General features: G+C 44.2%; 1 protein-coding gene across 5 annotated transcripts in view; it reads left to right on the top strand.

Annotated features, from left to right (window-relative positions):
* The window catches only part of kidins220a (kinase D-interacting substrate 220a), a 55,524-nt gene that overhangs the window by 31,325 nt on the left and 9,629 nt on the right, over positions 1-14,570 (top strand). For 4 of the 5 annotated variants that reach the window (XM_037796182.1, XM_037796178.1, XM_037796179.1 and 1 more), the window contains exons 24-26: positions 10,103-10,281; positions 13,417-13,628; positions 14,075-14,191. In XM_037796182.1, the coding sequence (XP_037652110.1) occupies positions 10,103-10,281; positions 13,417-13,628; positions 14,075-14,191 (508 nt within the window). The remainder of the gene's footprint in view (positions 1-10,102; positions 10,282-13,416; positions 13,629-14,074; positions 14,192-14,570) is intronic. The other variant, XM_037796181.1, reaches the window with a different exon arrangement.

Genomic DNA, 14,570 nt, shown 5'->3' with positions numbered 1-14,570 from the left:
CTTAGCAAAGCGGTACAATTGATGTGGAGTCTGTATTTTTTGATAGTCCATTAATCATTCAAGTCATTTTTGAAGCAAAAATGACAACAATGTACTGGTTCCAGCTTCTCAAATGTGAAGATTTGCTGATGTGCATTGTTTTATATGATAGTAAACCAAATATATTTGGGTTTTGGACTGTTGATCAGACATAACAAGCAATTTGATGATGTCGACCTCTCTGTTTTCTAATATTTTATCGAATGATTAATCGACTAAATGAAATAATTGGCAGATTAATTGATGATTGTTGTTGTTGTTGTTGTTGCAGCCCTAGTGATATGTTAGGCAAGTTGTATTGTACGAGAGAAAGCTCTGAGAATCAATCGGACAGATTAGCATGGAAGTATAAGTGAATCCAACATCGGAGGACTTGATCAGTCACTTCCTGTATCTCTGGAAACACCTGCAAGGACTTTTAAAGGACTCTTCATGCAGTCTCTAGGCAACAGTGTCAGTCAATGTCTTGAATTATTAGTTTTACATTATTTTGACAGTGGTGATTTGTTTGAAAGTGAAATAGTTCAGTGCTTTGGTTGAGGGGTGAACATATTTGGACCTAATGATGTATGGGGGCGGGTTCAGTCGGGCCCCTCAGAGAGTTTATTCTTGGATGCCCAGATCCCGTTTTCAGCACTAGAGCAAAAAAAAAAAAAGTGTCACTGGTCCACTGAGCAGGTTCCTGCACTGCTCTGACATCTGGTGCCCTGTCTGTGCCAGGATGCCCCCGCCGCACTCAGGAGTGTGTTTTCTGGCGCTGCACCTGAATCCTCTGTTCATTACACACACCCACACACACAAACACACACACACACAAACTATTGCATATATAGACACGCTTACACACATATGCACAAACTGTGGCAAAATGCATGCACTCTGTAACTGAAACGAGCACACGTACAAACACTATTTGCCACTACAAGCATTTGAACATATGCATGCACACACACCTCAGATCACACGTAAAGCTGGTGTGTGTGTGTGTGTGTACGCATGCAACACACACACACACACACACACACGCACACAGACCTAACTCTCACACCAGTGCAAGAGCATATGTCACCCCCAACTCCTCTGAGAATCAGTGTAATTAATCAGACCCTGAGATGCAGGCTGCATTCAACAAACGTGCTTACACACACACACACACACGTTCACACAGGGCAGGAGGCAGAACACAGCAGAGAAATCATTGTCAGGTAAAATTGTAGTGTTTAGAAGTGCTGTTCATTGCAGTGTCACTGTGTTTATCCCGTTTTGTGTGTAAAACAAATCTCCAAATCGTGACGCACTTTAGTGCTTTTACTTCTTACGACACAGCTTCTGAAGAATCAACTCCTTCAGCCTGTCTTCCTCTCTGTTTTTGTTATTCTGACCCTGCATTAATCAACCAAACAATCCCAGCCTCTCAGCGACGTGACTAGAGCCAGGCACTTCTCGGACACTTGAAAACTTTTTTTTTTTTCTTTTCTCACTAATCGCACTCTGAATGAATACGTAGCCAGGCAATTCAGTCTTAATTAGAGAGACTCTTATCCCAAGTACTGAAACATTAAGATGACACTCTCTTCATTCAGGATTACTTTAATTGGCACAATTATTGTAATTTGGTTGCAATTATGTGCCGGGATAAAAGTGCTGTTCCAAAGCTCATGCGGGTGATTCCCTTTATGTGGAATCCTTTAATAAGCTCTTAAATATCTGGCCGCCAAAAAAAAAAAAAGAAATCCTATTCTTTTCTTATGATGAATACTTTTGAACTTTTCCTGCCCTCAAATGAAAAGTCTTTATTCTTTGCAACGCGGCCTATTGTTCGTGTGAATTCCCGTCGTATATGTGACACTTTCTGTCATCTAGATGCACAGCAGATGCTAAAAAAAAAAAACATTTTGTCTCTGTGTCCTCTTCTAAGGGAGCCCATTGTCGCCGTGCTAAATCCCTCCAGGAGGTGTTTCAATGAAAGACGGAGTAAAACTGGTAATGCCATCGCTCATTGCGCTGCCATTTGCCAAGAGGCCCTGAAAACGTGTGTGAATTTGAAAAGGCTGGTGTGAAAACCACCTATGTCTCAATAGAGTCCTGGCTCCATCCCTGATAGGACACTGGCATTGATTCTACACACCGGTGTGCAGACAGACCCCCTGACTGACAAGTAGATAGATAAAGAGCAAGACAAAAAAAAAGAAAAGTATGGTAGGTGTGAGATAAAGATGGAAAACGGAGAGGGTTGGTATTAGATAAGAGAGGGCATTAAGAGAGAGTGAGAAGAAAAGAGTCTCAGGAGGTAAAACGAGGTAAAAGAATTGGTGAATACTGTAGAGGATCAGACCAGCGGGATTACTGCTAGACCAGTTTGCCATTGGTGTGTTTGTGTCTCGGGTGTATTCGAAGCCTCAGGTGATGCTGCTGCTCCATGTGAGATAGTCCAGGTGGTGGACACACACATGCACATGTCCCCTGGGTCCCACATTGGCTGTTATACAGTGAAACTGGTCCTCCGCTGATTCTGTGTGTGTGTGTGTGTGTCGGTCCGGCTACCATTGTCGTTCCTCCATCCCTCAGGTGTTTGGCGGTGGTGACTCAGACATGAATCAGCCAGCTCCACCACCACTCAACCCCCGCTGAGTTGCTGGAAATGTAAAAACGGCCTCTATGTGCAGGTGACACAGGAGGAGGGGTATGCGTGTGTGTGTGTGTGCGCAAGGTGAGTTTTTGATTATGTATTTGTGCGCAGAGGCTACCACGTGAGCACGGAAAGAACGTCATGCAGCATTCTTTGTTAGCAAATCCTCAAAGCCCTTTTCATTTCTGCCTGTAAGCCGAGGTTGAAGGATTAGTCTAATTGGTCTGAAACAAGAGAACTGCTCCGTTCCCTTTTTTTGTGCAAAGCATAAAGAATCATTTCAAATGCAATAAAAGCCTCCGCTACACCTCTGACTGGCCTCCGCTCTTTAGTCACAGAGTCGTCCGTCGGCGACGACAAGTATGGATTAACATTTAAATGTGACACCGAGATGGAAGGAGAGGAGCGCGGAGGGGCGGAGAAGCAGGCATCTGCCTGATACTCTGGTATTTCTGTGGTGTCGAGCATTATCGCTGATCTCTCTCTCTCCCTCCCGCTCTGCTGTCTCTTTGTGCCGGAACTGCTGGAAGGTGGGGGGCTGATTATAAATAGCAGCGCAGGGTTGCAAGAGGGTCAGCGCTGACCTTTAAGTGGACAACGAGATTTGCCACTCAGCCGCCGCAGGAGCCACGGGCACACTTGATGGTTACACACACACACACATTCAATGCTTAAATGACGTTAACATCCTGGCCCTTCAGAAGTCAATGGAGGTCAGGCCCTTTTAGGGTGCGGAGAAACCACACTGAAATGGCAAAAACGAGCAAGACCAAAGACGGCGTATTAGAGATTGAGCCTATTCAGCCTATATTGGGAGGGATCACGAGTGTCCTTTTCTTCCGAATCTTTGCTTTTAAAGCAGCTTTTAATGTGGCATGTGATCATGCTACCAACCGCTGTATAGCTCAAGGATTTAGTTATCAGATCTGCCTGCTGAGGTCTCTCGAGCAATGTGCTTCAGAAAGTTCTTGATAATCAGGAGAGGCTTTTCCTCGCCGCCACAAACTCAGACACAAATTGGAGTAGAGAAGCTTTTGTAATAATCAGTTTTACTGCACAACGCACTCTCTGTCTAGCTCTTTCTACTCATTGACATTCCCCTATCCCTCTCACATCTTATTTCTGATGCACACGTCCCACTCTGTGAAGTTAATCAGAGGATTAAAAGTTCAGCCTGAGAATCCCAGGCTTTATTCGTCACATTCATCACTCACTGTATGGATTTTAGCTCCGTAACAGACTTATTCCAGATGTATTTGGATCGTATCTGCTGCAGAAGAGCACATTTGCCTTCACTTTTGCAGTCCACCCCACTTAACTCTGCATCACACGGCCTATCAACTGACCATTACGGCTATCAAACAACCACATGCGCTGATATGAACTCCGTGGTGCAATTAGTGTCACAATGGACGAACTTTGCCATGGCCCTTAAGATGCTCCAAACTCTCTTCTGGCACATAAATCACCAAGTTGAGGTTTAGTTTTTTACTATTTGTCAAGAATGAGGCCTGAGTGGAGGGTTCAGTTAAGGTTTTTGGGGTCTGGAACAAGGAGGCTCCGTTTCGGCGCTACACATGAGTTTAATCAACATTTCAGGGAACCACTGAGTCCTGAGCGCGTCTCAAAGGAGAGGCCGCTCGCTCTGAAAAAGCAGCTTGGTTTTTATCAGCCTGTGTGTGTTTCCCATTAGCCTGCTTGTCTCTGTGGTTTGCTTTGGGATGCACAGGTCCAGCTTAGTACAAGAGAGTTTCAATTATTGGACTAAACTTTGCCACGAATGTACATGGAAAGCAGACGCTGCCACAAGTTGTCAGTTGGCACAGCCAAGACAGGGAAGCGAGAAAGAAAGTTAGAGGCTGAGAGGTAAGCAGAGACAGAGTGTCCACGCTACTCGAAGCATTTGATCCAAATCAAGGAAATACGTCTGGATTTTGAGGAGACAAAGAACATGGCGTCATCTAAAGTGAAAACATATTTTTGCTCCCACCCCCACCCCTCCGCCTTTGGGGTGGTGGAGGCTTTGGCAGCTTCCACGTAACAATAACCTCTCTCAGCATTGATGCTGCGAGTCCACGCGCCAGCTCGCTGGTCCGCCTGTCCACTGTTTTCCCAGAGAGGCCCTCGCCGGGTTCATCCACACGCTTGGCAGACACCGTGCCAGCGACTCTGACCAGGAGAAGAATGTGCCGGACCCGGGCCTGGTTAACTTCTTCACCCACACTCTGTTGTACTGGTCGCACAGTGTCTGACATTGAAACTCTTGAGCTTCTCAAACACAATGTGCACAGGCGTTTGTCTGTTCTGCAGGCATCTCTCTCTGTCTTTGGGCCCCTTTATGGAAATGTTTGGCAGCAAGACCACCTCTTTGTGGCGTGTGTGTGCGCGCATGTCGTCCGTAAGCACAGAGGGCAGCTGTAAAGCAAAGTCAAGTGGCACATTCATACTTTCAGCGCCCAAATAGCGGACGGAAGGGATAGAGAGATGAATTCTGCTCATTCCCGTCAGCTGCAGCGTGTGGGAGGTTGAGAGGAGAAGAAAGGCTACGCTCCAGTCAGCTTTGGGACCTATTAGCATTTGGATAAGCTCAGAAAGCTCCCAGTGGCCACGCCACACAGAGAGCGGTTGGGCCTAAGCGCCTGTACTGCTGCAGCTATAAGCTGGGTCCCGTCAATGGACCCATTGTGCAGGAACGGCTGCCGGGCTGCCCGACGGCCTTTATCTCACTCGTCCTTGGTCTGCTTGAAAGTAGCACGCCGATTTCCTTGGCGCCCCAACCCGAGCATCCATCTTGTCATTTGGCAACTGATTGCTGATAAGAATGGCTTTGTTCATTTCGCCTGTATCGTCTGTTCACTGTGAGAATGACTAAGTCTGAAGTGATTTGTGTCAATTGCTTAATGCCAAGGCCAACAGCTCCTCATTAGTTAACTGCAAATGATGTCATTTGAAGTGGTTAAACCTCATGTTGTCATTTAATGGGTACTGTTTGTTCTGTAACACCACGCAGTCAAGCATGTTGGCCAGAATGGTCTCTGATGGATTGTCATCTGTTAGTTCATCTGTATTCCAGTAATTCTGTTTCTTCATTTCTTTTTGCTTTTCTAAAATTCTTCTTTTCAACCTCCTTTGGTGGTTGATGGTTGACGGTTAGTGCCCTCTGATCTTTACCAATGATCTACACTGGGCATGCACATGCTGGTGTAAACAGGAACTAGCGTGGCTGGTTGTTCAGTTGCAGAAAATACTACGAAAGAAGAACAGCAATGGCGAAAAGTAAGACCAAAGATAAAGAGATCTGAAATGCAGAATTTAACTGCACAACAGCTGCTAGCATAGACAACAGGGTCAGCAACGCTTATAACTTGTTATCCATGTTGGAGTTACCCACTGGTGCTTGTTTGTTTTCTTCTGGAAAAGGTTCATGTGATAGGGACGGAGGAAGGACACATCATGACTGATAAGACTGATCATTATTTTTAAAGTTTCTGCCCGTCCAGACTAAAATGCAACCCCAGAGTTTAAAACCTAAACGGGGTCAGCGTCATTTTCAATCGTCCCCATTTTAGGGGCTCGAAAACGCCGTAGTAGTGTGGACGCAAAAGTTTTAAAACGGAAATTAGTGTGGATGTAGCCTTACAGTGTGAGCTCTGGCCAGCCGCTCCTGCAGTCAGCTGGGAACGTCAGGAATGGACCTCTTACTCTCTCGCTCTCCCCTTCTTTCCTCTCCATCTGTCTGGGTGTGTAACTCAGTGATGGATGTCCTTGATTTGTTCTTCTCACCAGCTCCCGGTTGTCTTTGGAAGATGCAGCTGTTTGTGCTACTGCGTGTTGTACGACAGCAGGTCCAGAGCAAATCACGCAGGTCAGCGAAATGTGTGCTATTGTCGGTAGTTTCTTGGATGCCTTTTGTTGTTGGGCGATTGTCTCTGTTCTCCAAAGGCAACTGACTGTGATAATAAAGCAAGATGGATGAGTTCTTGAACTATTTAGGCTATAATAAATGTACGAAGTAGCCTAAAGTGTCTGATATCACTACAACTAGATAAGTCTGAGTTTCATTATTATTGTCCGTTATCAGTTTTGGCACCGTACGACCAAACTGTGTGCACACACACCGTTGAGTTATGTTAGATTGTCCTATAAAAAGACTCAAGATTCCTTCGAAAATCTTTGGAGGGTGTTCTCTATATAGCAAAAGGAAGTGCCCTGTGTGTGTGTGTCTGTGTGTGTCTGTGTGTGTGTGTGTGTCTGTGTGTGTTTGCGTGTGAGTCACTGGCTCCTGTTGGTCTGTGTCTGCAGACCCACAAATAAACAGCAGTAAGCCAGCTGGAAATGGGGAAAAGCACAGGCTTCTCTCAGTCTGTATACGGGTTAATACAGTTCATGGGAAAAGGAACCAAACACCCACACATACTGTACATGTGTTTGCACATGCACACACACAAACACACACACACACACACTCCACCCTTCATCTGTGTGCCTTTGAATCTCCCCATCCTCACTGCCCAGGTGTATACGCTGGACATTACACAGTTGTTTTTTTGTCGATTGTTGTTGTTTGAATCAGCACCGGTGCCGCTCACTGCTGCTGTTTATGTGTTTGCGCGCATGCAGGTAACATCTGTGCCTTCAGAGTCCCACTCATCCTCCCCAGCAGAGGTCACATGAGCGGGGGTTCATCATCTGTGTGCCAACATGGAGCTTCCTTGACCTTTTGGGTCTTGTTAAAGGTTCTAATGGAAGAAAGACTGAGAGGGCTTTGTCCACTGGAGCCCAGCTGTGCCTCTGTGTCCGCCCTGTTCACAGCCTATTCTCTCTTCTTTCAGTCTGTGTGTGTGTGTGTGTGTGTGTCTGTGCTGGCCGTTGGGTGGGGACAGTGGGGTTGGGGTGACCCACCTGGGCTGGTCTGCTGAGGAGTGAATCTCTGCAGGAGGATCAAATAGGGTTGGGGAGAGGTGTATGAATGGAGCACAGATGCAAAAATATAGATTTAGTGTCAATAATTTAGATTGCGATTCTTCGTCACCTAAAAATGTACAGGTAGTTTGGGGGGGTTTGGCACATGGGCAAAATGAGGCACTATAAATATTACACATTTGACTCAGTTAGGACCCATTGGGTCTAAAACATGTGGAAAACGCCAGCTGCTCTTCCATCTTCAGTTTGGCTGACCTTTCAACTGGATGTTGGGACATCCTTTGTAGGGATGTCACAATACCATATATGTATTAGTCAATAACCAATACCAGTGAAATCATGATTCTTGTTACCCAATTTGATACCATGGTAATAAACAAAAACAGAACAATGAACACTTAGAGCTAGTTTTAGAAAGTTAAACGGGTCATGCCCACTGGCTGCTAACAGCTGACGTTAACTAGCTTTCCTCCCGACGATTACAACACGGATTTGTATTTCACAATGAAACATTATCAGGGAAAAAATACTGTGTAAGATGGACTTGTTAATAGTATGTTTACTGCATCCTTTAGGATTTTAGATGCCATCATTAAGGGTGAAGCAGTCCTGTGGAGCTAATTGGTTAATTCTGGTCCCATCACCTGTGGTGCGCTTGCTGCATTCAAAAAGTTGGGATTTTTTTCCATCTTGATGCGCCGCAAACACGCTAGGAAAAAAAAGCACGCTGGTTTTGAGCGTGCTTGTCATGCGTCTCCATTTAAAATAATGAATTTGTGCTCGCAAAAGACACAACATGTGAACTCCCCTTTTTTTTATACTTCTTAGCATGTCAAAATGCCTCTCTAGAACACCCCCATCCCTGTATTTCTTGCCAGACTTGTACATTTGGTCAGAGACATCCTGTAACCACAAGGTCACAGGTTCGAGTCCTGCAACAGCAGATGTGTCCATCACCAGCCATCTGTCCTGTCAGAATGTCCTTGAACAGAGGACTGGACCCCTACCTGCTCACTCACTGTAAGCAGTCTGGATAGGAGTATCAGCTAAAAGCCTAAAATGAAATAACTCATAACTGAGTGCAGGCTCTGCCGTCTTGTTTTGTCCACCGTCACTGAGGTATGACAGCCTCAGTGGACTGGGCAGACGGGGAACATTTCAGCCAGTTTGTTAACTGGATTTGTTCATTTGATTGTTTGGATTATTAGCTAACAGTGTGCTGTTGAACCCTCGCCAGATGCTGACCTCACACTGACTTCGCTAGCGTGCTGCAGCGATGGTACTAATCATCCAATCAAGCCACAGAAAGGCCAGCCTGTGCTCGCTCTCAAAAAACAGATCAGGCCCAGGGAAAAACCCAGCTCATCGGGCCGTGTTCTCAGCAGAGCATACCAGTACACAGACTGGGCGATGTACGGGAAGGAGGGTTGAACTGGAAGGAAGGGAAGGTTAAGTAGGATGCGGGGAGAGAAAATGATGAAGGGTTCAGATGAGAAATGGAGGCAGAGATGAGAAAAATGCCTGCTCCCTGCTGGAGTCTCCCCATTCATCTGATAAGAGCGGCACATTCTGGTGATGAATGGCCGGCGTCGCAAGTCACTCCGAGTTTCACATTTTCATGTCTGAATGATGGGATTAACCAGATGTAACGATTGCTCTGGGTTGTTGGTGTTTGCTTTTCTTCATGTTACGCTGTCCTTGATTAAACTGATATCCTTTTTTAACCTTGTGCAGCTGAAATTGGATTTCCCACCTTGCTGTTGCCTCTTTTAAACCACTGGATTAAGCTTTGTTTATATTGTATGGTGCCAGGGTTTATGCCGAATTTGAAATACATTTAAACTGTGTCTATAAATTGTTTTAATCTGACATTCTTGTTATAATACTGTTGTGTTTTTTTCTGAAGTATAGACAGGAAAAGCTGTATCACACAGTAATGGAACAATCTCCAAACATGGAGTTTACTTATGGTCTGCGATAACAAACATCATGTTAACCGTAGCAGCGCATCGTGACGCGCTTCCGTCTGCTGCTTGCTAAATTACCCTGATTGTCATCTTCTCAGGTTTCCTCCTCTGCTGAGAAAAGATAACATCCCTCACTCTATCTGTCCTCAAACATCCCCCCTTTCACTATCTTGCCTTCTCTAAATCCAGTTATCTCTCTGCTCTCATGATGATGATGACCGTTGCATATCTCTTCAATCTTAACAGTACTGCTTGTTATTTCCTCTTTTCTTTTTTCGTCAGAGTGTGGCAGTCAGAATATAGTGTAAACTGACATGTTGACATATTTGTGTCACATGCCAATTAGACTGCATAACTTATTGTGTTGTCTTTTATAAGCATTTGGTTATTCAGTCAAGAGTTGTAGAATTTAGTTGTATAGTAACTTGTTTTTGTTCATTATCTCCAATTTGTACTGATTTTGAAGTGCCAACAACCAAATAGTCATGTTCTTCAAATCATCAAGATTAATATTTGTGAATCATTTTTCTTTTTTCCTCTGAAGAATCTCCAAAAACATCCCCACCACGAAGGACGTGGAACCGCTGCTGGAGATCGATGGAGATATCCGCAGCTTTGAGGTCTTCCTGTCGTCCAGGACGCCCGTCCTCGCTGCCAGAGACGTGGAGATGTTCCTGCCCTGCACCGTCAACCTGGACCCCAAACTCAGGGAGATCATAGCAGGTTCATACACACTCAATATTTGTACAGATGGGTGAAAAATGTAAAGAAAAAACAGCATCAAATTTCTTAGCAAGGTGTTGGGCCACCATTAGCCGCCAGAACAGCTTCAGGGCACCTTGGCATTGATTTCACAAGTCTCTGCTGCAGGGATTAACATTTTTCCAAAAGATATTCCCTTATTTGGTGCTTTGAAGATGGTGCTGGAGACTACTGTTTAATATGGAGTCAAAGGAGTGGCATAATAAAGAATAAAAGAATAAAGAAAAGAAAAGAAATGTGGAAATATTAAGAGGAATAAAAAATAGAATATATAAATAAATAAATGTGAAAATATAATGATAAATAAATAAAATAATAAATACATGTGGAAATATAATGAGGAATTAATAATAGAATAAATAAATGTGGAAATATAATGAGGAATAAATAATAGAATATATAAATATTAATGTTTTTTTAAATGTGGAAATATAAAGAGAAAAACTCAAAACTGAGGCATGCCATTCTAAAAAAACAAAAGTTTTACACTTCATAAAATCTGATGGGTGTATTCAGAAATTGTTATGGTCCCACTTACTAAAAATCTTAACATGCGGTGAAAACAGATAGATATTAACTGGTATTTCAACATACAAAATACATTTGAGTAAAGAACAAACAGTATTCTCCAAGTTTCTTCGGGTTAGCTCAAGATCACATTGTTCTCACGCTCTAAAATTGTCATCATGACAAGGAGTTTGGGCACATATGCGTGTTTGTTTGTTTGTTTGTTTGTTTGTGTGTGTGTGCAAGAGAGAAAGCGGCTAATTGTACGGTTTTGTCTAAAGTACATAAAAGGGTTGAGTATACAATAGCATGGAGAAACAGAGAACCGTCCTCTATGTGATGTGTTGAATTCGGTGCCAGCTCATTTGGCAGTGACATTACTCATAACATTGCAGCAGGGTCTGCTCTAAAATCACCCACTGCAGGGGCTCTCAGAAAGCCACAGCTTGCTTCTCATTTCCAAACAATCAAATGTCGAGCAGGTTTCCACTACTCACTACACGCCTGTCCGTCCTGGGAGAGGGATCCCACCTCAGTTACTCTTCCTGAGGTTTCTTCCATTGTTTTCTTCCTGTTAAAGGGGCTCTATGTAAGAATCACAAAATTGCTTATTAACAGTGACACCTGTGGCCGTTAAGTCTACGACAGTCAGCGTCCTGTCGCACGCGAGCATCGGTCAAAACAGTGAAGCGACACACAAGACTGAAGACTTGACAGGCATCATGTTGATTAACGTTAGCAACATTAGCCAGCTAAATCCTATTTTTTTGTGCTTCCGTGGAGTATATGTTGGAGTTGTGGTGGAGGCTGGTCATTTGTTGGCGTTACTTGACTCCATTTCGAACCAAACGTTAGCTATCGTTGCACATTGTTAGTTCTGTAGCAGAGCTGAAAATAAAGACACTAGCGAGCGTGTATGACGTCACATAAGTTGGATTTTCCCATAAAAGCTGACCCGTATTCCTCACGTTAAAAGCAGTCTACTGGAAGGTCTCATTTTTTAGGTTAGGTTACAAACTGTTCACACATTGGCAATAAAAAAACTAATAAAAAACATTCATATGTGTAAAAACTTACATACAGTCCTTTTTTAAGGGGTTTTTGTTTTGGGGAGTTTTTCCTTTTCCGAAGCGAGAGTGAGAAAGGACAGAGGGTGTCATATGCCGTACAGATTGTAAAGCCCCGTGAGGCAAATTTGTGATTATTGGGCTATATAAATAAAATAGACTTGACCTGACACTGTGGAATCAGGACATTATTTTCACTCGCTGCCACCAATCTGCCTCCTGCCTGCACCAAATTTCACAGTTCGCAGTTATAGTGACGTAATAGTGCATCAGAATTAAACTGTAAGCCAGAGCGGGCACTGTACTTTTGCTACCGTGCGTCAGCGTCCATTCAGCCCATACAGGAGTGTCAATGACGCCTAGTGTGAAGCTGCTGCATCATAGTGTTATGAGACCGCAGACACACACCAACACACACACAAAGTCTGTTCCATTCAGCTGAAATTGAGTCATGGAGAGGACGCAGCTGACTGAGCTCTGCAACCAGACGTCCAGTCTGCGTTTACCGGACTCTTGTCCTAAAAGTGTGTGTAGGTATTTATATGTATCAATCCACGTGTGTGCTCAAAAGAGTGTGGGTATTTTCACCTCCACACGTGTACCCGGGGAGCGGAAGGTGACCAATGCTCCTCCACTCCCTCCGCGGCCCAGTTGGTTCTCTTGGTGCCCGGTGTCCTGTGGCCAGCCAGTGGGCAGTGCTGTCAGTGATACCCGCCCATGAGCCTGACTCACATCATAAGGCCCCCATTGTGTTCGCAGGCTGGATTGGGTCTCACTCAGCGTGTCATTCAGCAGCCACTTGTATAACCAGGAGACATTCTGGTGCCTGCTTCTGTTTCTGGTTCGTACTTTCTTGCCAGCCACACAGAGCCACTCTGTTCTGTCTGCGGGCTGATTTAACATTAATTTGGGAGGTTTTCACCAAAGCTCCCTCCTCAGCGTCTACTCGACTCCTCTCGAAGTCAAATTGATTTATGTGAAAAACAAAGTGCTTGTGCGATAGTGTCTGTGAGTTCACATGGTCTGCTCTGTTTGTTTACATGGGAGCATTTATTTGTCAGGGCCTCCGTGTGTGTGCCATAGTCGTCACGTGGCTGGCGTATCATTTGGAAATATCAGCCCGCTTGCTGGTTCGTGAACAAACGCAGTAATAGAAATCACAGTGAGAATGAAATTCACAGTTGTAATCGTAACATCTGCGCTCGTTTTCCTCTCCAGCATTTTCGTCGTTTGATCGTCTTTGGACGAGGAGAACATGTTCAGGAACAACGTCCTTGTTGTATTCCCTAAAGTGATTCAAGAATCAAGGAATTTTGCTGAATATTTGATATGTTTTTTTTTTTCTCTGTGGATTCACAACTGGCTAAACTCTCTTGAGATGATGAAATAAAGCTAAATTATTGATGCGTGGGTGGATCTGAAGGGTCTTTATAGTCATAGCCAAGACATGATCGTCAGCATCGCAGATAAACACTTCCTCCTCTTGTTCTTTTTTCTTCCCCCCGGCTCTGTCCTCTCTTAGATGTGCGAGCGGCCAGGGAGCAGATGAACATGGGAGGAGTGACCTATCCCACGCTGCCCATGCAAGAAGCAGTACCCCGTCCTCAGTCAGGTTATGGCCAGCACACAGGCGGCTGCTCCCCAGCGGGCTCCTTCGCCGGATCCATGCCTCCTCAGCCTCATAGCGCCTACTTCAGTGGGATGACAGGCCCTCAGCACCCCTTCTACAACCGGGTGAGACAGGAAAGGGACATATATGTTGATAATCAGAGTCCATCTAGTGGTATTAATGGAGAAAATGATCTTCTTGATAATCTAAAAATAAACAAAGAGAATAAAATTGGAATCGCTGGCCATTATCTACCAGTGATCACTGTTTTTAAAAAGACTCTTTCTGAATTTAGCTCCTCAGTCCTTTGCACTTTATCATAATGTAGCATTGCATTGACCCACTTGGCTGTTACACCTGAATACATTTTGCAGTAAACAGGTCTTTGAATATGAGCATGTGTTTTTTAAATAACCTGCACCTCACTTTACTGAGAAAGGATGAGCAAGTTACCAATAGCATCTTTTCCCTGCAGCATTTTTGTTTTTGTGTGCCTGACCTCCCTCATTATGATTTTCATTTTATTTTTTACCTCCTCTCCTCTCCACAATCCCTCCTCTCCCCCTCATAGCCTTATTTCCCCCATCATGTGTATCACCTGCCACGGCCTTACACCCACCATGTCCCCTCATCCTCGCGCCCCTCCACTAAACCACCCGGTCAACATAAGGACAACTCCAATGGACTTGTAAGTAAAGACGTAGATCCATCTGATATGTGCCTCTATCACGCACTAGATGATTACAGCCGCATATACACTAGTTGTACTAGTATTTTTATTATGCAACGACATTGTTTCTGTGATTGAAGTGAAGTTTAAATCGTTGGCCATGCTCTCATGGCTCTCTGTCTCCTGTTTATTTACTCAATGTTTCCTAACAGTACCACTTAAGGGAGATATTGTTCTATTTGTATTATTAATTATATAACTATAATTACACTTACAAAGACTCCAGCTCAGGATATAGCGCTATTATGTCACTCAATAATATTAGAGCTGCAACGTTTTATCGATTAGTTGTCAACCATTAAATTAATCGCCAACTATTTTGATAATCGATTGATCT

The sequence above is a fragment of the Sebastes umbrosus genome, chromosome 16 (genome assembly GCF_015220745.1).
Source record: "Sebastes umbrosus isolate fSebUmb1 chromosome 16, fSebUmb1.pri, whole genome shotgun sequence".
NCBI classification, from domain to species: domain Eukaryota; kingdom Metazoa; phylum Chordata; class Actinopteri; order Perciformes; family Sebastidae; genus Sebastes; species Sebastes umbrosus.
The sequence above is the reverse complement of the archived record's forward strand: the minus strand, read 5'-3'. Positions and strand labels throughout refer to the sequence as shown.